Here is a 23,898-nt window from a genome sequence, read left to right as displayed (position 1 = left end):
TGATCGTTTTGATCATCGCAATACCTTTGTCGAACCATATTTAGTGTGTTTCAGCTTTTGGCCACTTGTAGCACTAGTTGGCATCATCATTAACTTTGCATTGTTCAAATGTTTAGTTTAAACACAACGCCAGTTACGAATTTGTTTTCATGCTGAGCAAAGCGTGTTTCAAGAACACGCAAGCTGCCAAAGAAGTGGCATCAACTAAAAAGACTTTAAATACAGTGGCCGAACCCCGAAGTGGATATCCTAGCCAATGCCATATGATCATTTCATATCATACTCATTGCCAGGTGCAGTATTTACATATGTATTTTCTGTGATGTTACACAAACAAACAATGTGTGTGTGTGTGTGTGTGTGTGTGTGTGTGTGTGTGTGGTTTTCCACGTAACTGAGGGGGCACAGTACCTGACAACCTCAAAAAGACGACTACAGTGCAAGAGACCCAGAATACCACAAACTCAAACACCACACAAAATACTTATGCACATATGTGCACTTAATAACGAGAAAAAGTTCTCGAAACACGTCATGCCAAGAATGAAAAAATACATAACTAGTGCAGTATTTCATTATTTAAATAATGAATCGAAGCTGCAGGCTTTAAAAAGATAGATAATGACATATGAAATTGAATCAAACATTCCTACTTCCCACAATTATCAGTTCCAGTTACATCAGTGGTTTTTAGTAGATAATAAACCTTTATCAGATAATAAACAAGTCCCTGACAAGTCTTTTGATGCCTGTTATGTACATATACACAACGTCGAAAATGCATGGGGGTATCCTATATGTAACTTTTACAGCTTAAAACGTTATTTCCCACATTTTACACCAGTTCTTGAAGTCCCTTGAAAAGTGTATAAGTGAGGTTTCACTGTATCTGCAAAAAGAACTGCAATCCACCACCTACAAACTGATCCCAAACTTATAATCCTACCAGTCCAGCAGGATCTCCAGTCTCCTGAAATCCTTACGCCTACCCCAAAACCTTACGACTCCCCACACTTGTGCTTTCTACATGGTTCCTAAATTCCACAAACACAACCACCTAGGACGCCCCATTGTGGCTGGCTGCTATGCCCCCACTGACAATCTCTGCTCTCACAGACCAACAATGTATCTGGCTTCGGCAGCCAGAGAAAGTGGTCATGTGTGCTGTGTTGGCGTCAATGTTTTGTGTGTGTTTTCCAATTCAGAAGAGGGCTCACTATGCAGTGAGTAGCAATCTACCCTATTCATAATATTGTCATTATTCTTATTCCGTCCCGGACTTTCCATTGTTTGAGGAGGGAGGAGGATGAGAGTGGAGTGTGTGTGTGTGTGTCTGAGAGAGAGAGAGAGAGAGAGAGAGAGAGAGAGAGAGAGAGAAAGAGACCTTAAATCAAATAAGCACTCTGTTAGTAGCCAAGAAAATTCTGCTGCTTCTCAACAGAAGCAATCATTTGTTGAAAGTTTAAACAGACCTAAAAATAGATAATGGAATTTTGTCTTCAGACACATAGTGTGGCAATCTTTTAAATTTATGTGTTTAATCCTTTGCGTACATGTGCACTAACTTTCCCAAAAGTAAATCTCCATTTCGACACGAACGATGGAGACCAAAAAGAAGATACACTAATTTCACAAAAAATAGTTGCTATGTGCTGCATTTTCATGTCCCCTCTTATAATAAATGTCTAACAGAGCCGAACAGGAGACCATTTCAGCAACTGAATATTTGTAATTTTTTATATTTATGGTATGTGAAGATTAGAAACCAAATATCAATTGCTCAACACAGTTAAATACAACTCTCAAAAATTCTCGAGAAAATTAACTTTTAAGATTTTCGAGGCACTTTAATTCACTAAAAGTAAGGCAATTTTCATGACGGGCCATGTGGCTCAGTAAGATTCAAACCATTTGTTATAACCTTTAATGTACTAATAAACTGCGTGGATACACAAACGTAGAAACAATAGTGGGTTTCATGCTACCAACTCCGTAGCTGTCACTCAACTGCCGTGCCGTGACATGCGGCCGGCGCCGTTCATAGCCAGGTGGCGCTCCCGCGCTCAGCCGAGCTGCGGAGCGCCTCTATCGCCATGTTTGCGTACTGACGTAGCGGCACTTTTAAATCTCGTGGCACTGTCACAACACTTTTCCCCCCTTGAAAAAAAAAAAGACACTCACTTCCTTGGAGACACGGACAGTGCGGAGACATCCATGGCCTCTTGGGAGACCCCGAGAAGATCCCGCGGAGAAACACGAGATTATGGTCGAAAATGTCCAGGACGGAAGCTTGTGCGTGGAACGCGCCTCCTGGACGAGATGATGGGTGAAAACTCCGGAGCAGCATCCATAGGTGTCGTGGACCTGGGGGTGTGCTCCAGCGAGATGGGTCCCGGAGAAGGCGGCGTCGCGACTGGGACCGGTTCCGGCGTACTCGGAAGCGGCAGCGACGGCAGCTGCAGCGACACGCATGGGAGACCGGCAGCAGCGACAGGACTGGCTTCTCGGGCTGGTGGAGGCGAAAGAAGGGGCGGTGGCACCGGCGTGGCCACCACTCGTGGGCGCATCTGGTCGTAATGACGAACAACCGTGCCGTCCTCCGTACGTATTTCACAAAGCCGGCGGCCGCGAAGAGCCTTGACCACCCCTGGAATCCATTTAGGGCGAGATCCATACCCTCGTGCCCACACGTCGGCGCCTACCGAGTATTTTCCCGCACTAGGGGACACAGGACTAGGCCTGACAGGGTGAAGCAGGTGCAGTAGAGTGCGCGGTTGGCGGCCATGCAAGAGTTCAGCGGGGCTGCGATCACCCAGAGGCGTGAAGCGATAAGAACTCAGAAATTGCAACAGAGCGTCATCGGTAGAAAAATCAGTAAGGAATTTTTTCATCTGGCTTTTGAAAGTGCGGACAAGGCGCTCGACCTCCCCATTCGATTGGGGATGGAAAGGCGGTGCTGTAACATGATGAATCCCTTGTCCAGTACAAAAATCACGGAAGGCCTGCGAAGAGAACTGAGGGCCGTTGTCCGTGACGATCGTGGAGGGAAGACCTTCTAGCGCAAAAATTTTGGACAAAGCCAGCGTCGTCGCCGCAGTGGTGGGCGACGGACATCAAACCACAAACGGAAACTTCGAGAAGGCGTCAATCAACAGGAGCCAATAAGCGCCGAGGAAGGGGCCGGCAAAGTCAGCGTGCACCCGTTCCCATGGCTGCGCCGGATCAGGCCACGGAGAGGGTATTGCACGGGGTGCAGCCAGTTGTTGAGCACACTGACCACACGCAGCGACCATATGGGAGATGTCCGAATCGATACCGGGCCAATAAACATGCTGGCGGGCCAGGGACTTAGTCCGAGAGATCCCCCAATGGCCCTCATGCAATAGTTTGAGAACATCTTTGCGAAGAGAAGCTGGCACCACGACCCGTGGAGATGCGCCATCCGTGGCCAAAAGAACAACACCCTCACGAACAGACAGACGAAGGCGCAAGGCATGGTAGTTGCGAAGGGGATCCGATGCGCGGCCCTTGGTCCTGTCCGGCCAACCCTGTTGAACAAAACCGATCACCCGACGCAGGACCGGGTCCCGCGCAGTAGCCGACGCGACCTGCGAACCTGTAAGCGGAAAACCCTCAACCGCACGACGTTCTTCCTCATCAATGTGGAAACAGAGCAGCTCATCGTGATCGAAAACCGGGTCAGGGCCCATCGGCAAACGCGACAACGCGTCAGCGTTGGCGTGCTGGGCCGTGGGGCGATAGTGAATCTCATAGTGAAAACGAGACAAGTATAAGGCCCAACGTTGCAGGCGGTGAGCCGCCTTATCCGGAAGCGACGCCGAAGGGCTGAACAGAGAGACCAGCGGCTTGTGGTCGGTGATGAGGTGAAACTTAGAACCATACAAAAAAAACGCTGAACTTTTTTAACGCATAAATGATAGCGAGCGCCTCCTTTTCGATTTGAGAGTAACGCCGTTGGGCATCGATGAGGGTCTTTGAAGCATAGGCGATGGGTCGTTCCGACCCATCCTCATACCGATGGGCGAGAACAGCCCCTAGGCCATACTGTGACGCGTCAGTCGCCAGAACCAAGTGCTGACCCGGACGGAAGGTGGCAAGACAAGGCGCCGACTGCAAATGAGCCTTCAGGCGAACAAAAGCCTGCTCACACTCGTCGGACCAACAGAAAGGAACGTTTTTGCGTAACAGCTGATGCAGAGGATGAGCCACCGCCGCCGCGGATGGAATGATTTTGTGATAATAAGCAATCTTGCCTAGAAACGCCTGAAGTTCTTTGACCGTAGACGGCCGGGGGAGAGCGGTGATGGCCGCAACGTGCTGACGTAGAGGACGTATACCTTCACGGGACAGGTGGAAACCAAGATACACAATGGAGGGTTGGAAGAACTGTGACTTGTCCAGATTGCACTTCAACCCAGCCGAATGCAGAACCCGAAATAATGAACGCAAATTGCGAAGGTGCTCCTCAGTGGAGGCCCCCGTGACAACAATGTCATCCAGGTAGTTGATGCAGCCAGGAACGGAAGCCGTGAGCTGTTCCAAAAACCGCTGAAAAATGGCCGGCGCGCTAGCGACACCAAATGGTAACCGCTGGTACTGATACAACCCACAAGGAGTGTTGATGACGAGAAATTCCTTGGAAGACGCATCCAACGGCAACTGATGGTACGCCTCCGATAAGTCAAGTTTGGAAAAGAACTGGCCCCCAGCGAGCTTGGTAAACAACTCCTCAGGACAGGGAAGAGGATAAGTGTCAATGAGGCTCTGAGCGTTGACAGTGGCTTTAAAATCGCCACACAATCGCAGACTCCCGTTGGGTTTAGAAACCACCACGATTGGCGATGCCCATTCGCTGGAGGTAACAGGAAGGAGAATCCCTGAAGCTGTCAACCTGTCTATCTCAGCCTTGACAGGTGCACGCAGCGCCATCGGAATAGGGCAAGCCCGGAAAAACTTAGGGCGAGCTGTAGGTTTAAGAGTAATGTGGGCTTCAAAATCCTTGGCACGACCCAGACCAGCAGAGAACATGGACGAGAATTCAGAACACAACCCATCCAGCTGTTGATACGGAATATCCTCAGATATGAGGTGCACATCATCATCAATGGAGAACCCAAACAACTGGAAAGCATCATAACCGAACAGATTTTCAGTGCCCGCATGATCCACCACATAAAACGTGAGGGGCCGAACAACAGACTTGTAAGCAGTGGAAGCATCAAACTGGCCAACGATAGGAATTTTCTGTTTATTATAAGTTCTCAGATTTCGCGTAACTGGAGACAAGGGAGGGGAGCCCAACTCCAAATACGTGCAAGAATTAATGAGAGTTACTGCAGAGCCAGTGCCCACTTGCATGCGAATGTCTTTATCCAGAACACGAACAGTAACAAACAACTTATTTGTTTGAGAAAGCACACAGTTAACATCCATGTCCGATGCCTCGTCATCGGCGACAGGAACGTGAGGGGACTGACACACGCGGCCCTGTCATGCTGTACGAAACAACGTGGACAAGAAGGAAGGGCGGAACGAACCTGTTTCTGTGGTTGCTGTTTTCGCTGCGAGCGTTGCAGCCCCACGCGACGTTGTTTACGCGAGTGAACCGCCGCCACATCATCGTCCTCCTGGGAAACAGGCAAATTGTCCGTGTCGAAAGTTGACTGTACAGCGCCCACATCACACCACGCGTCTATTTGCGCGCCAGCAGCGTGAGACACTTCAAAGGATTGAGCGATGCTGAGAACTTCCGACAACGACGGGTTTGGCAGTTGTAGGGCACGTTGCCGAACTTCTTTATCAGGAGCAAGCCGTAGAATAGCATCCCTAACCATTGAATCAGCATAAGACTCATGATGAGTGTCCGTGACAAACTGACATTTCCTACTCAGACCGTGTAGTTCCGCCGCCCAAGCCCGGTAAGATTGATGGGGCTGTTTACGACACCGATAGAACGCCACGCGGGCGGCAACGACGTGGGTGTTTTTTCGGTAATAGTTAGACAATAAGTCACACATTTCTTGGAAGGACAGAGAGGCAGGTTCCCGCAGAGGGGCTAACTGAGATAGCAGCTGATAGATCCGTGGGGAAATCCAAGATAGAAATAACGACTTACACATCGGGGCGTCGACAACGCCGAAAGCCAAGAAGTGTTGCCGCAAACGCTTCTCATAATCCTCCCAGTCCTCAGCGGCCTCGTCGTAAGGAGGGAACGGAGGCGGAGAAGAGGACGACAGACGATGAGTAAGCGACGTCGACAACGCCTGAATAGCAGCCGTCAGCTGTGTTTGTTGTTCAATGAGCGCTTGCATAAGCTGTTCCATGTCTGCCCAGACACGAACGCGCAATACTCCATCGCTGGAAAAAAAATATCCGACCTCGTCGCCAAAAAGTGTTATGACCTTTAATGTACTAATAAACTGCGTGGATACACAAACGTAGAAACAATAGTGGGTTTCATGCTACCAACTCCGTAGCTGTCACTCAACTGCCGTGCCGTGACATGCGGCCGGCGCCGTTCATAGCCAGGTGGCGCTCCCGCGCTCAGCCGAGCTGCGGAGCGCCTCTATCGCCATGTTTGCGTACTGACGTAGCGGCACTGTCACAACACCATTTACCAGTGCTACTGAGTCAGACACATGGCCCGGCATGAAAATTGCCTAATTTTGGTCAAATTAAGTTCCTTGGACATCTTAAAAGTGAATTTTCTCTACCGTTTTTGATACTTGCATCAATCTGTTTGGAAAACAGATACCTGTGTTCTGAATTTCACTCATCATAAACACAAAAAATTACTGAACTCCAATTGCCAGGTTGTCTCCTTGTAAGTTACAAGAAGTATAGATGTAATACTGGTAACTTGGCATCACTTCTGGGAAAAAATGGCAGTCCAGTGAAGGAAAAATGAACACACTGGGGTGGGGGGGGAGGGGGGAGGGGGGTAAAAAAAATATTGCCCCCCCCCCACACACACACCATGCTAATATCGTGTACTACCACATCCCGCTTGATGGGACAAGCCATTCCTGTTTCATAGAACATGGTCAGCCACTGACAGATCCACAGTCGCACCCACTCTTGCACTTCTCTGTCTGACAAACAGACGTCCACACGTCTTTCTTCAGGTTGCCAAAGATACAGATATCACATAGTAAAAAATCCAGATTGTACAGAGGATGTTGCAGTGTTTTCCAACAAATTGCCGGAGCGTAGTCTTCGTCTGATTGACAGGGCGGGGGCAGGCATTATCGTGCGACAGGATGACTCCACCCTACAGCATTCAGACAGCCCGAGGACAAACAGCAAAGCCGACAGTGGAACATCGCACATCTCCCCTCCCAAAGAAATACAAAACTGTTCAAAGAGGTCCCGGAAGGGTCACGACGACCTACTCCTTTGAATGCTGGGCATCTCCACTTGTGTTCCTCGAGTGTGGAACCGCAGTCAATGCACAGCACTGTGAAGACACTTTGCAGACACTGCGACATGCCGTAGGAACGGTGTCGCACAAAATCACCCCGTCGCACGATAATGTCCGTCTCCGCACTACCGATCATTTGAAAGCTGCACTTCAGTGATTCGGTTGGGAAACACTGCGACATCCTTCTTAGAGTCCAGATATTTCACCCAATGATTTTCACTTCTTTGGCAACCTGAAGAAATATGTGTGGATGTCTGTTTCAGTCGGACAAGGAATTGCAAGAGTGGGTGTCGTGGTGGATCTGCCAGCAGCCAACTGCATTCTACAAAACAAGAACCGATTGTCACGTCCCCAGTGGTATAACTGACTTACGGAGTGTGCCGATTACTTTCGAATGGAACCATTCCGTGATGCGTTGTGCCAGGTATTTGATATTCATTTGAGTACCCCTTATGGAGTCAGTGTCAGTAGAGATTGTTCTGGAGGCTTTTTCCACTTTAAGTATGGGAAGAAATCCTTTAAGTGAAGTTTCTGAACAGCCTCAGCACTGGATTCTATCAAGTCCAATTTCATCAACTGTTCCCAAGTTTTGACGCCACGAAAAATGACGAGCGTATATCGTACGTGACGCTGTGATTATCTCTTCGAAAGGAAACACCTCGTACAGATTTGTCCTACAGTCAATTGAGCATTTATTAAACACATTTGTCAGAGACCACGTGGCAGCATCGAGTTAGATATTAATGCTCGCTTATAATTTCGAGTTAAATGTATGCAAATTATGAGCGAGAGATGGAAAGTGGGAAATGCTTTTTGTATTCCTGTCAATCTACAAATTAGTAAATGGGAGAATGGGTAGAAGAATGGTTGTAATTGTATAATAGCTCACCGAAAATCTGTCTGTTCCTGAAATGACATTGCAACCCTGACATATGAAGTCCTCTGTGCTCTGTTATCATTTGCCATTATATCCTCAAAAACATATTATATTGTACTCAGCTGGGTGAATATGGCTACGTAAGATGTTTGGGGACTCTATAGGTCTACAGAAAAATTCTTCTGAAAGCTAGTAACATTCTCAGTCTTGTTTACACATGCCTCAATTGTGCCACGAGTTGTCACTTCTACTCGTTAAATTATATGTAATGCTGGTTACTTTCAGACGGTTAAAAAGTTTGACATCACAAAATTAGCATGACAGACTGATACCATACGTTTAGTCAGAATAAAAGCAAAGACTGTAAAAGAGAAAGATTGTGACACAATGGGAAACCGAGACTTCCACACTTGTGTACTCACTGGTATGTCGAAGGGGAGAGAAGGCCGGCAGAGCTCTCCGCAACCTCGGAATCGTCTGCACGACCAGAGTCCGAGGACACATTTCTACGCTGGCGTTTGGCCGACTCGTCGTCTGGAACTTCGTTCGGTGTCAGACACTGAAAATTTAATAATGCATTGGTTAAAAACGGTGTACACACTCCTGTAATTATAATTATTTGAGCTGCACGATCACCTGTGAGTACCTGTGAAAAGTGTTCAGATACTTTGAAACCAAATCTACGTCAAGTTTGTGACTCTTACAGATTTACATCAGTATTTACTGATCAAAATAAACATAAGAACCTATAAACTGCCTCAAAACTTTAGAACAGTCAGCTGCTTCAAAAGATACTACAATGTTTTCAAAATAAAACGAAACATAAAGAATATATAATTTTTTACGCACTCTATACATAATATATTTATGAAGTAAATAAATTTCCTCCATGCGTCCATGAACATTGTTAATATTTTGCGAATACAACCATCTAGATTACTTAATAAATTTCTTTATTTATTACAGGATGTATACGTGGACAAGGAAGAAAAGTTCCCGGAATTCCCGGTTAAAAATAAACTTTCTCCCGGATGAAAACAGGCTTTTTCCGTCTTAAGTGACAGTATATTTTCCCTTATCAATAATTTGAATGGTTAAGGTTTTATACACGGGCATAGAATTTCCCGGCACTTTAGAAAACGAAACTCAGAGAAAAAGACACGTTTTGGAAATATCTTTTATGTGCAGCAAAATGTATGTTGTGTATTTTCATATTACGTATTGGAATTCCACCAAACACCGCATGCTACTTTCCGAATCATTGAAATCGAGATTGCGACGCGTTTCTGTAAGCCAGTCATAGCTCACGTCCTGTGATCTCGGCAGCCGATGACAGCGGATATTCAGAGTATTGGACACGTGATGTAGTCAGCCAACAGCAACATCCCTGTTACGTAGCACGAACACACAAACAGGGAAAGTTAATAGTTTAAATTAATATACATATGGTTGCTACAAGAAAACCAAAGCTAACCAAAGCTTTCACATATAATATTGGTCTCTAAGATTAATAAGCTGCAAGAGAATCTATGATTTCGAATATAATGTTGATCTTTTTTGCGCGTGTTACACTTTCAGAATCACACAAATTAGTCAGTAAAATTTTTAATATTGACAAATGTCTGATATTCAGGTTTCGAAATTCTTCTAAATGGCTCATCACCAAAGAGCTGATTTTTAAATGAGAGTCAAACGCTCTGCGATTTATAGTTCAACTTACGTAAAATGATATTTATTTTGAAAGTAACGCTTTTCAAACCACCATTCGCAATATTTTCCCGTGGCCTGTTAGAAATAGCTTCATTTCAGCAGTTGCCAGAGAGCGCAGATAACAGGCGTCACCGCGCTTCCGCAGCTACCATGACACAGGACAACCGTACGTACGTACGTACGTACGTATAAAACATTGACAGATCATACATTATGTCATAAAAGAAACAAGACATCAGAGGATACTCCAAGAGCATTGGAATTTCGTGAACCGTAACTAAAATGTGCACATTTAAAGTGCATACTTAAAAGTGCACATTCGTACGTCCAGATTCTCAATCAAGTAGACCTCGACCTGATATTAAGCATTTCAGTGTGGTTTTCGGGATGTAAATTTTCTTGGAGCACCAGTACTGTATTATACCATGTTTGGTTCTTTATTATGGCATAACGCCATACGTGCTAGAAGATGAAAACGTGCACTTGAAATGCAGCGAACAGTTGAAACTAGCCAGAACTGTGGAATTAAACATATCGTTTCAAATACATTGACTGCCTCTGCAGAAAAGGTTAATAAAAATCAAATTTCTTTAGCAAACAGACAAAAATAACTTCATTGTTCTGCAAGGCGATTAATGCTTGACAGTCAGAAAGGTGGAAATAAAATAAAATCTGAAACTAATGATATATTTTAGCCTTCCATAATTATGTGAATGTATTTTAATTCACTCGATAGCTCCTGGCCACAAATATCTGTTTTGTTTTCATTTGGCGTGAGAGTAAACAGCAAAATCGCTAAATGTAAACAAGTGTCACGTGAAGACTATCCACTATAACTCAGACTGCTTTGCGCATCAGCCTCGGATCTACAATATTTTCGAACTTGGTCAATACTAAAAAAACCGAATTTTCAAAAATATGTTCACCTTGTAGTGCACATCTTTCTGAAAAGTCTGAAACATAAAACATATGTGTTCGAGGAAATGTAAGACATGTTATTTGGTCTTAAGTGTGCTGAAGTGCAGTGCCACGCCTCTTCATAAAGCATTCTTCTATCACTCATCACTGTAGTTTGCTTTGTGGAATTGAAACGTGTATATTTTGTACTGGATGCCATCAAACTATATTCACGACAGTGGAAGTTGAAATGTCCTGTGGTGCCTCTCCTGCTCCCAGTCCCCCGGTTTGACAGCCTGTCCCTCTTTAAAAAAAAATCTCGCAATTAACAGAGGCTGGGATTATTTGTAATCGTGAGAACAAGAACTCTTCAGAAAATTTGCACTCTTTATTGCCTATTAGCTAATAACTTGATGTTTTGTGGGACATAAAATTAAATATAGGATACATAAAACCAATAAAGAAATGAGACAAGCAAGAAAGTACACATTTCTTCAATCCTTAGCTTCTAGCATTTTTTTCTCTCTAATCTTGCTACAGCTTTACATGGCATGCCTTCCTTTCTGCGAAAGAATCTATTACCTCATCAAAGCTCATCAAACAATTCACTACATGAAAAATCAAAATGTCGTTATCTAATACTGAAAAAGCTGTTAACACTGGTGTGGTTTCTTGATCTGATTACGTCTATTTTGTCAGTGTCTGCTAGACAAAACAAAAGAGGCCTTCCTAATATTGGAGCAATTTTGTAAGACATACCAAATAAACGAGACTGTTTTGGCACAAATGGCCATTTTTATAACAAGACATAATATAATTCACGAAGTGCCAATAAAATCAGATGCTTATTAGGCCTACTACAAGCAAAAAGCTTTATGTTAGGAAATAGTTTCACATTTCATTCATACGCACCAGATTCTCAAACATGAGATCGAAAAGTAGTATTACGAAATTTTTCTATAAACTTGGAATCGTCTTATTCTTCAATAATTTGTGTGATTTCCCCATTTCTTCTCCTTCCGTGTTCTAACAAACAATCTTGTCATCACCAATTCTGCAGCTATTCCTACCATAGTCAAAATTTGTTCGCAGATTAATTTCACTAACCCTGCCAGAATCACAGGTTTAGTTATCCCGCGATTGTTTTCTGGTTAGGCGTCATTACGTGTTCGTACAACGCGTTTTCTGCGTTACTTCCAGAACAGAACTTAGGCGGCTGCTAGCTTTTTTATTTTTTCGTTTTTTTCTCTCGTTTATGTTTTATTGTTGAAGTATTATTCCACAGTAGCGGGATACAGTAATATCCTTTGTTAGAGTATCAGTTCTTACCAGTCAAAATTACAAAAATTTAACTGAAATCTAAACATTGAAAAATTCCCGGAATCCTAAAAAATTCCCGGGTTTTCCCCGGTTTTCTCCCGGATGAAAAAATTCTCGGGTTTCTCCTGGTTGTCCCGGGTCGTATACACCCTGTATTAAGTTGTCTCGGGCCCTGCCTTCATCACATACCGGCAATTAAGATTAAAGGAATAATGAGCGATAGGCATTTTTATACAACAGCAAACTAAAAAACTTAAATAATTAAGAAGTTAAAAGTATTTTTAAAATGTTATTCACCAAAAACCAAACTTTCAAAACAATGTTCAAAAAATTATACAAAGATGTACGTTCTCACGGATGGGGGACGTTGCCTTCTAAACCTACATCTATACTGTGTAATCTAACTAATGGTGTGTGGCAGATGGTACTTTTGAGTACCAGTGTCGCAGAACAATGGCCGGTAAGCGTCCGTGTGGACTCATATCTCCCTAGTTTTATCTTCAGTGCTGATAGTGGGAGCCTAAAATTCTTCAGTGATGATATTTACTTACCTACCATCTTCTGGTTCCACCAAATGAATTCTTTCAATCGCAGCAATCCACACAACTGAATTTGGTACATGAAACAAGTTTGTAGGTATATATGAATTATTTGAGTTGGTTTTCAGTAGCTCTCCAAGTTTCAGGCTTGAACTAACTACCATATTTACCATATAATAATATGGTTTTTTTTTTAAATTCATGATTTGAGAAATACAGGGTCAGCTTATATTCACAGGTTAAACTATTCCTGCTGATAATAACTACTACTCATTTTGAAAACTATTCTTCCAGTCAGAAGACATGTATTGCGAGTGCAACAGAATTTCTCTTTTCCACCACCACTCTTATGTTACTGTTCCTGTAACATTCCTCACTTGCATCCAAGTTCACTTCCATTCAATTTCAGAAGGGGGAAGGGGGGGGAGAGGGAGAGGGAGAGAGAGAGAGAGAGAGAGAGAGAGAGAGAGAGAGTAGAGGGGGGGGGGGGGGCGGCGGCATTGGAAGTTCCACACAGTACTGTCTCACTGAGAACGAGTGCACTGATACTGGAACCCACTCAGTAAGAAGTGTGCAACACTGTGACTACCCAAACCAGTCTGTAAGCAACCCAACCCACGTAACGAGAAAAAAAAAAGTGTCGACTATCGGCGACTGTGCGTGTACACTCAAATGTAAAAGTAGTTTCCTAAAGGTTGTGAAAGCCAACAAGTGTTATGCACCTCTGATAATGATGGCATATTTCCTTTGAGAGGGTCACATACTGCATTGTTACAATTATTAACAACAATATATCGACAAAAATAATCAATCTTTTAAAATGTAATATAACTGGATGCATAAAAAATCTACTCACCACGCAGTGGCAGCAGAAGACACGTACAAAAATTTGGGAAATCTGCAAGCTTTAGGAGCCGATAGCTTCTTTTCCGTAACTCTCCCCATTTTCTAAACCTTGCTAGTCCTTTTCTTTCATCCCTTTTCATTCCCGTTCAGTCCCTCTGCCAGAAGAATGAGCCACTGCCTCTGAATGTTTCCACATTTCCGTAACTTTCACGTGTTTCCTTCTGCCGCCACCGAGTACGTACATTCAGTAGCACTGAAATCTATTCCACCACTAAACATTTATAAATCTGTGTTTCAATGCATTCACTTCATACTTACTGAAATATACACACACAATTTTTTGTGCGTCCTGTTTTGTGTGAAGTTCACTACATTGCAACAAAGCAGCATCTCGGGCCACGTCCTACGTAACCGTCAGAAACGACCGACAGTGAGCGACATTTGAATACGTGACACTCCAGCGAGAAACAGCGACATTGGGCGACACGCTCGGGTGCTCCGCATGTGAGCGACGAGTTCCCACTACGAGACGGCTACTACAGCCGACCAGCTGTTTCTATAGAACAGTGCTCCTAATCCATAGAATACTGTAGGGTTGAGAGTAAGGCAAGAAAAGTAGCTTTCCTTAAGGGAAATAAGGCAGTAAAGGAGTGCTGTGCATGAAATTTACGAAGGGAAGAATATATGTGGATGAACAGGGAGACATTAGACTATCTCATGAATAAATTAATGGTAAATGTTTCCTAAATGATTTCCAACAGCTGATAAGCCCAGAACGACCGACTACTGCAAATACAGAAGAATGAGTGCTGCTCCTTAGATGGTGTCCATGGTGTAACAGTAGTGTCTTTGCTACTAATTGGGATCGTTTGGTCCCAAGTTCGGTCCTGGCTGCTTCTTATATTTTAACTGACTCAGCTGCAATCCTGTCACCAATTCCTTGTATGAAGTTTTATCTATAATGTTTACACAGCATCTCAAAGTATATTTTTAAGGTCTTGCCAAAGTACTTGATCTTTAAGTGTGTATACACCTATCCCTGAATATCACATGCATTAAATTCCTAATAAAACACAATGAACAACCACGAAATTTTACTGGTATTAGAATGCTGGGAATGTAATTTATTGGCCATCTATGTAAAGGCCAAGCGATTCAATTAATATGAATAGTCTCCACATGTAAAGCATACAAAATTTTATGAAAAGAAAGTCAAGTGTTTTGTGAACTGATCTATCTGGAGGTGAGATATAAAGCATATTAGAGAAACATTTGCTGCAACTAATTTTCTGTATATAATTTCTAGCATAATTTAAAGGCACATCAAATGTTTCTCTGTTCTATTTTATTTCATTTAGGCAAATCGTTTCACATATATTTGATCGATTTCTTTCATTTTTTATTTTCAAGTTTTATTCAGAGAGCATGATCCTACTGACAACTCAGTTGCTTTCTTGGCATCTTATGTTCTCGAAATTTCTAAATTTAGTACTTAGCTTCAGTACTCGATTTGAAGGAAGCCTTTTTGACAGTTAAATATCGTACCAGTGCATCTTTTTATGAGCAAGCTAGCTAGACACTGAACATACGAATTTTTGACACATCATTTAAATAGCTAACAGTAGCTGTTTGTGAAATATTTCAATTTTTCTTCAAACCAATGACTGGGTTTTGATTATTTTCAAGCAATTAATTATTTTTGTGCAAAACTAGACCTCTTGGTGGTTACGTCAATATCCCATTTGTAGATTTCTTACTCTTGGTTGTCAATGAAAATTCGGACAAAAACTGATTGTGTAATTTATAGGAAGTCTTGTCTTTGCACCACTCAAACCTTTGAGAAAAATATATCAAGTGTTAATCATACGAGTATGACAAAGTATGTCCTTTTTGTGTGCTGTCATTTCCAAAAAACCACCTTATGAGATCTTGAACCGTTTATGGAATATGACGACTTTTACAACCACTTGAATCCCGACGGGCAGGACAGGATTCGTATGAAGCAACCTTGCACGGACATAACAACCAATATCTCGGGAACAAAAGGAGAGATCTTTCCACTCTCAACTTTAAATAAAATTTTAACATGTTGGCTACATTTCATAAGCAATAATGCATGCCCTAAGTTTGAAACATACAGAAAGTCGATTGGCTACTCCATGGAGTGCTGTGTGCACAATGACCATATATGTTAAATTAAAAGGAAGGTCAGCAATGGCCGTAATATTGATGTTTTATTGATAGCAGAATTGATTTTCGATCACATAGTGATCATCTTCGGTGCTGTACAAATTAAACTCAGACACTGGTATCAAGTTATCCCAATATTACGGCCAACGCTGACCACCTTTTTAATTTAATACAGAAAGTCTATGCAATGCGATTTCACCCCTGCAAACTCTTAAAAACTTCAAGCAGTCATTTACTTAGTTTCATGCAGCACAGTAACTATGACTAACAATGAAAATAAATTCAGACCTTCACCGAGGAAAGATATTAAGCTGTAAGATGCACAAGAATCAAATCTCTTCAGATAATACTTTTCTTAAAATCGGGTGATAAGTACTTCATAGCAGCCGACACTTCTGCTCCAACGCTTCGCTTGAAGTTTCGTAGATGTCACTCTCACTTTTGCACATGCTGCAGTGTTAAGATTCAAACACACTTGAATTCGAATGCCACAAGTTGCAGCCGAGGGCAGGCAGCGCCACGGTCGTCGCTCACCTAGGACACTTCTGGTGCTACACTTGCAGTCGTGATTTAGTCACAAAAAGCTGTCGAGCTCTGTCGGTCACTTCTGTAGGACATAGTCTTAGTTCTCTGTGGATGCAGAGCTTTGCAGTGCATTTTAGATGACAGTCAGTCATTGCAAAAAGATGGGATCCACATTAAGAGCTCCACTGTATTATAATAATTATTTCTTATTTATCATACAGCATAATTACAAATGACATTAATGGACGTAAACTAAGAGTAGCATTCATAAATAAATATCAAGGTTACAAATATAGTTAATCAGACTATCAGTTGCACTCTTTGTAGCGGGACTTTGAATTTCGCCGCGCTACATTCGTTCCCTCAGATAAAAATATCCCGTCGCAGCGGTATGAGCGCTCGACGGCAGAGAAAATATCAAAATTGTAACTTTTTTTGTTTTCTATCCGTTTTCAATTGTCTCTTGATAGCCGAAGCTTAAGGCACACGTGATCTGATGAAGATGTTAAAAAAACTTATTAGCTAGTCTTGATCTGATTTTAATGTGTAGACATATTGTGGAAGTTGTTAAGAGATTCGGAGTATAGAAGTAACAAATTAAATTAAATTGCATACAGTATCAAGATGATTTTAATTGGTATAAATTAGTGATTCCTGGACAATTGCGAGATTTCGGAGCAGACAAGGAGATTTTTGAAGACCTGGACGCCGCACGAAAGAAGACAAGTTAACCTGGTAAAGGATGATCTCTCATCTACGCCACTTCCCCCTGTCAGTTACATTTTGTTATTCTCTGTTTCTTTTCAGTAAGTTTTGTAGTGGAAATTGGTTTAACTTTTGCTCAAAAACGCCACAAGGACCACCCCAACTATAGCTTTTCTGTAATACGAAGTCCGATTTGCATTTCATTCTTTCCTTTTTTCACGGTCATTTACGATTTTAAAACCCCCTTTTTTATTCACCATTTCTTCCCACATTTTGAACCTTTTTTCTTTTTCTTTTATTCTCTCTTTTCCTTTTTTATTAACCACTACATCTTGAAGTTTTTAATTTGTCTTGTGTAGGCTCTTAGTGATAATATATACATTATATGGTGGATTATCTTCTATACAGTAACACTTTGGAAATGTGTTTGGTTTACAAAATAAGTCTGCATATTTGCTGTAGTTGGTTCTAATTCAGTTTAGAATTAGCCAGGGTTTTCTCTCGAGGTCAAAGCCAGTTGGTTTTTCAGAGATACATCAGAATTTACTGAGGTCATACAGTAAAGCACAATATAAAAGTTGACTTTTCTAAGCCTTTAGCTACCACAAATGGTGATTTTCGAGAGTAGAGCCATTTAATATTTATGAAATCAAAGAATGAATGGAAGGGAAACACATGATATGTTATGAATTTTTCTAAATTCTTTACGAAGTGCTTGTTGTCTTCATACTTGTGTTGGAGATATATGACGTGGTTACAAATTGCCATCTTTGTTTGGGTGACAGTATGAAACCACCATCTTAATTGAACTGGCCTGGAGCCTGCACTTACAGAAATAGTTACCGATTGCTAATAAATCGTCATCCTCCATTTTCTTAATTTATTGTGACATGTAGCTAGTAGTGCCCCATCATCAGCAAAAACAACTTTTAGAAAGGATGATGATGGTCGCATATCAGCAACATACACGAGTAACAGCAGAGTCTTTTGAGAAATCCGTGCAGGAAATGAACAGCAACTGAAGCTTACAGGAAAAGTACCAAGTTACGATGTAATCAGCATCAAAGCCATGTATGTACGGTGCAATTCAGAAAATGCTGTGCTAGAAAAAGTATCCTCATCTCTTTATATGTAAAAATATTGTACTCATTATAGTAATGTCAATGTTTAGTGAGCTTTTACAGCAGACACAGTCCTCCTGTGCCGATATTGTATTGTGCACAGTCACAGTACAGTCAATCGATGTAGTGTGCAACTGGTGAAGTACAATGGAAAAGATTTACTGGAGAAATAGTATTAGATAATTCAGTGTTTATGCTCCAAAAGTATTAAATAGCTCTCTCTTGTGACCGTGACACTGTCATTGCATTTGCCGTCGAAGTTAAAAATACTAAATATATCGAATACAAGTGTTATTCATAGCTGTCACCTGACTCAGTGTATCATAATCAAACAATAGTCATTTCCCACTTGAACTGAATACAAATTCTTGTTCTAAAAATGTGAATAATTAATCTTCAAATGGTATACTGTTCTCTAAACAGAATCTTGAGATGAACAGGCTGCTAAGGAGAAAATATTAAAAAAAAAACCAAAGGAATAAAATTACTAGTTACGGAACTTTTAACTACAAAAGAGAGATATATGTAGTTTTGTAGAGTTTCTGCGCACACACACACACACACACACACACACACACACACACACACAACTATACAGATGAACTGATTACAGCAGGACCACATTCTCACCTGGGAGCGAATCCTCTTGCGCGATATTTCCTTGAGAGCTTCGATGACAGACTTGGCAGATATGTCGTGGGGGTCGGACCTGTCGACGCCGGACAACCCCGGAGAAGACACCCCGGCCACCCTCGCAGAGAGCGCCTTACCGGCTGCCGGCGTCAAGGGGGCCGGGGCCGGACCCTCCACCAGCACTGGCTTCACGTTCGTGCTGCAGCAGAGACGCCAGTGAGTGTGCGACACAATCCTATGTGACAGGAGAGGTGTGTGGGAGTAGGGGGAAGAGAGGGGGAGGGAGGGGGGAGGACGGTCAGTCGGATTAAATAGGGGGGAAAGGAACCAAACTACGAGGTCATCAGTCTCTCGTAAAAAAAACCACACAATGCCACAAGTGCGAGAATGGAACAGACGTGACTGACAACTCAAAACGGAATGAAAGGAAAAATCACACGAATGATGAAGGGCAACAAACATGTAAATGGACAAAAATGCAAGAAATGGGATGAAGAGAGTAAAACAACAAAGCAGATTACCATGTCTGGCTGGCTGAGAGAATAAAAAAGGAGAAAACAGTCACTCTGCCATACATTCAAACCTCCACCCTAGAAGCACTAGGGTGGAGGACTCTGAGGGACAAAGGACCTGCACCAGAACTTAGATCAAATGATAAAACCCACCCTCACGAATAAAACTTAAAACTAAATCAGCCGATAAGGCGTCGTCAGATAAAATTAGTGGCAACGAGCCCGGTAACCCGAGATTTTGTCACTGGGCAGTCAAAGTGGGACGGTGAACCGGAATACGGGCCACTGTCGACCGGGCGCCGCACCGATACTCGGGCGGGTCGCCCGAGTGTGGTCAGTGCGGAGCCGGCAGAGGACAACCGATTCCCTGCGAGAGGCTCGCACGGAAGACTTCCACGCATTCATAGTCTCCTCAATGACACGCAGTTTGTCGCGTGTACTGTTATGCCGACGCATCCTGGAGTCCACACAGACGCCAGTGAACGACAGGACCGGCCCAGGGTAGAGACGGACTCCTGCACGACGCTACCCGAGGATGGCAAAGGTAGCACCGGTCGATAGCTCGTAGGCTACTCGAGGAGTCAGTACACACGAGAAACAATTCCCCGGGGCACGAACAGATATACTGAAGGGCACGAGAGATGCCCACCAGCTCTGCGGTGAATACACTGCAGCCGTCGGGCAAGGAATGCCGTTCAAAATGGCCTCTGCGGGTGTAAGTGAAGCCGACACGATCGTCAGGCATCGAGCTGTCGGCGTAAACGCCTTCAGTGCGCTGGAACATGTCGAGAATCGAGAGGAACTGACAGCGGAGAGCGGCAGGAGTAACCGAGTCCTTAGGGTCGTGCGAGAGGTCCAGACAAATCTGCGGCACAGGTGCACACTGAGGAGGTGTACGGACGGACTTGGACGGGAGGTGGTAAAGGGAAGGACTCCAGTTCAGACAGAAGGGATCGTACGCAAACTGCAACCGTTAGCCCCGACACGGGCCGCCGACATGTGGGTGGAACGAGGAGACGGTAATTCGGACGCTCAGGAGAACTACGAACGTGTGCAATGTAGCTGGCGAGCAGTTGTGCACGACGGATCTGCAGCGGAGGGACTGCGGCCTCCACCAGGACGCTGACCACCGGACTCGTCCTAAAAGCTCCCGACACTAGGCAAACGCCACAGTGGTGCACCGGGTCAATATACGCGACGCTGAGGGCGCTGCCGAACCGTAAACCAGACTCCCGTAGTCCAGGTGAGATTGGACAGGGGCTTTGCAGAGCTGCAGCAGAGTAGAACGATCTGCACCCCAGTCGGTGCTGCTCAGCCGGCGGAGGGCATTGAGGTGCTGCCAGCACTTTCGCTCGAGCTGACAAAGAAGAGGTAGCCAAGTCAATCGGGCATCGTAAACCAGTCCTAAGAATCTGTACGTTTCCACGTGGATCGTCATAAAGGTGCAGTTCTGGTTCCGCACGAGCGGTAAGACACCGACAGAAGTGCACGACGCCTTAGTGGCCAAAAACTGAAAAAAGTGGGTAAGCGCCCACGACCGTGCCTTGTGGATGGCTCCCTATAGGTGCTGCTCGGCAACAACAATGCTGGTGGAGCAGTACGAAATGCAGAAGTCGTCTGCATACAGAGAGGGTGAGACGGACGGCCCTACAGCTGCTGCTAGACTGTTAATGGCCACTAAAAATAGTGATACACTCAATACAGAGCCCTACGGGGCCCCATTTTCCTGGATACGGGGGGCGGGGGACTGTGGGAGACACCAACTTAGACACGGAAAGTACGGAGCGACAGGAAATTCTGGATAAAATTTGGGAGTGGACCTCACCCGTACGTGGCAAGGGCATGACGTCACCAGGTGGAGTCATACGCTTGCGTAGATAAAAAACGACGGCAACAAGGTGATGGCATCTGGAAAAGCCTCGAGGGACACAAGATTACCAGTGGCAGAGCGCTCCTGGTGGAAGCCGCCCTGACACGGAGCCAGTAGGCCACGTGACTCCAGGACCCAGCCCGACCAACGACACACCGTACGTTCCAGCAGCTTACAAACAATGTCGGTGAGGCTGACGGGCTGATGGCTATCCACATCGAGCGGGTCTTTGCCGGGTTTGAGCACCGGAACAACGGTGCTCTCCTGCCATTACGACGGAAAGACGTCATTGCACCAGATCCAGTTGAAGATGACGAGGAGATGGCACTTGTAGTGAGACGAGAATGTTTTAATCATCTGACTGTGGATCCGATCTGGCCCAAGAGCTGTGTCGGGGAAATGTGCAAGTGCACTGAGGAAATCCCACTCTCTAAATGGGGTGTTATAGGGTTCACTGTGGCGTGTTGTGAATGAGTGGACTTTCCTTTCCGTCCGCCATTTGTGGGTGCAAAAGGCTGGGGGATAGTTCTTCCACGCAGACGCTCGAGCGAAGTGCTCGGTAATCGCATTTGCATCGGTACGTAGCATGTCATCGATGGTAATGCCGGGGACACCTGTTGGGCCTGGTACCCAAAAAGACGTGTGATCTTCGCCCAGACTTGGGAAGGTGACGTATGGCACTCAATGGTTCACACGTACCTCTCCCAACACTCCTGTTTCTACCGTTTTATAAGCTGGCATCACGGGCACGGAGCAGCTTATGCTCCGGGGAAGGGTTCCACAATTGTCGCTGTAGAGCTCGCCAGCACTCTGTAAATGCCTCAGCGACTTCCCGCAACCACCGAGGGATTGTCTTTTACTGGGGGCACCCTAAAGAGCGAGGGATCACGTTTTCTGCTGCAGTAACGTTGTGGTAGTCACCTGTTCAACCACCACATCAATGTTCCCATATGGGGCAGAGTAAACGGCTGCATCATAGGTGAAAGTTTCCCAGTTTGCCTTGTTGAAGCTCATCTGGGCAGGCGCCCATGTGCCCGATGCTGGGGCAGTGACAGGAAGATGGGGAAGTGGTCACTACCACACAGGTCCTCATGTGCTCTCCAGTGGATAAATGGGAAAAGTCCTGGGCTGCAAATTGATAAATCAATGGCCCAGTAACTATCACGAGTCACATTGAAATGTGTTGCCTTGGCCAGTAAGCACGGTGTCATTCCACAGGGGGGGGGGGGGGGGGGGGTTTAATCTCCCAAAATTACGAAAGGTTTAGGGAGTTGATCAATAAGTGCAGCTAATACATTCAGCGGTACTGCACCATCTGGAGGAAGGTATACATTGCAGACAGTTATTTTCTGTGTCATCCATATTCTGACAGCCACAGCTTCAACAGGGGTTTGAAGGGGCACAGGTTCACTACAGACTGAGTTTAGGACATAAACGCAAACTCCACCTGACATTCAATTATAGTCGCTACGGTTCCTGTAATATCCCTTATAGCAGTGGAGGGCAGGGATCCGAAACACTGGGAACCAGGTTTCTCAGTGGGCAATTCAGAAAGCAGGTGTAGAGCTTAACAGTTGCCGTAGCTCAGCCAGGCGGTGGAAAAGACTGCCACAATTCCACTGGAGGATGACATCATTGTGAGACTGAGAAGGCATGGAACATTCAATGAGGCAGTTTACACCTCAGGGTCACCTGCTGCCACTGACTTTTTGCATGAGCAGTCTATATCCATCGTGTCTGAGGGTCCGGTGAGATCTAGGTCCACAGCCAACACCAGAATCTCCACCACATCCTCAGACGCAGAACTTGTAGGTAGCGGTGGTGTGGGTGCTACCGCATATTTCTTATTCTCGGGGGTTTTCTTTTTCGATTTCTCGCACTGTTCCTCGGGTTTCCCTGGCTGGGAGGACTTCATCGAGTCAGTCTCCGGGACTGAGGAAGAGTGTGAAGCCCTACAACCAGCTGGTTTTGGGCTGTTCAGCTGCTGGCAAGTGTCATCTTTCCCACTAACAGAAACCTGGGAAGGGAGTGATGCAATGGGCCCCTTCCTAGCAACACGAGCCGAAGAAGCCAAACACTTCTCGGTGTGGGAAATGGGATCCCCGTTGGTTGGGGGGGAGGGGTGTTGCTCCCAAAGTAGGTGGTGCGGGAGCAACAGGGAAGGAAGTGCCCCCCACCATCAAGAGGGCAGGTGTAGTCTTCTGGTTCTGAGAGGCGACAGGAGTGCGAGGAACTGAAGGGGCCTCAACCGTTCTCGTGGCGGCGGTGTAAGAGGTCACGATGTAGGCACTCAAATTTCCTCTTAGCCTAAGTGTAGGTCAGTCAGTGTAGGTCAGTCAGTCCAGGGTCTTATATTCCACGATTTTCCTATCTTTCTGTAAAATCCTGCACTCTAGCAAGGTGAATGATGCTCTTTGCAGTTGACACAGATGGGAGGTGAGGAGCATGGAGTATTGGGATGCGATGGATGTCCACTATCTCAGGGAGAGGGAGAAGAGCAAAAGAAAGGGATGAAATGGGAGAGGGAGAGGGAGGGAGAGAGAGGGGGGGAGAGGGGGGAGGAGAGGGGGGGAAGGAGAGGGGGGGAAGGAGAGGGGGGAAGGAGAGGGGGGGAAGGAGAGGGGGGGAAGGAGAGGGGGGGAAGGAGAGGGGGGGAAGGAGAGGGGGGAAGGAGAGGGGGGAAGGAGAGGGGGGAAGGAGAGGGGGGGAAGG

General features: G+C 44.9%; 1 protein-coding gene across 1 annotated transcript in view; it reads right to left on the bottom strand.

Annotated features, from left to right (window-relative positions):
• The window catches only part of LOC126108400 (nuclear pore complex protein DDB_G0274915), a 137,181-nt gene that overhangs the window by 99,651 nt on the left and 13,632 nt on the right, over positions 1-23,898 (bottom strand). The window contains exons 3-4 of the mRNA XM_049913610.1: positions 18,802-19,003; positions 8,741-8,877 (exon numbers count right to left, since the gene is read on the bottom strand). Of these exons, the coding sequence (XP_049769567.1) occupies positions 8,741-8,877; positions 18,802-19,003 (339 nt within the window). The remainder of the gene's footprint in view (positions 1-8,740; positions 8,878-18,801; positions 19,004-23,898) is intronic.

The sequence above is a fragment of the Schistocerca cancellata genome, chromosome 11 (genome assembly GCF_023864275.1).
Source record: "Schistocerca cancellata isolate TAMUIC-IGC-003103 chromosome 11, iqSchCanc2.1, whole genome shotgun sequence".
NCBI classification, from domain to species: Eukaryota; Metazoa; Arthropoda; class Insecta; order Orthoptera; family Acrididae; genus Schistocerca; species Schistocerca cancellata.
Note: the sequence above shows the minus strand (reverse complement) of the source record. Positions and strands in the feature narration are given on the sequence as shown.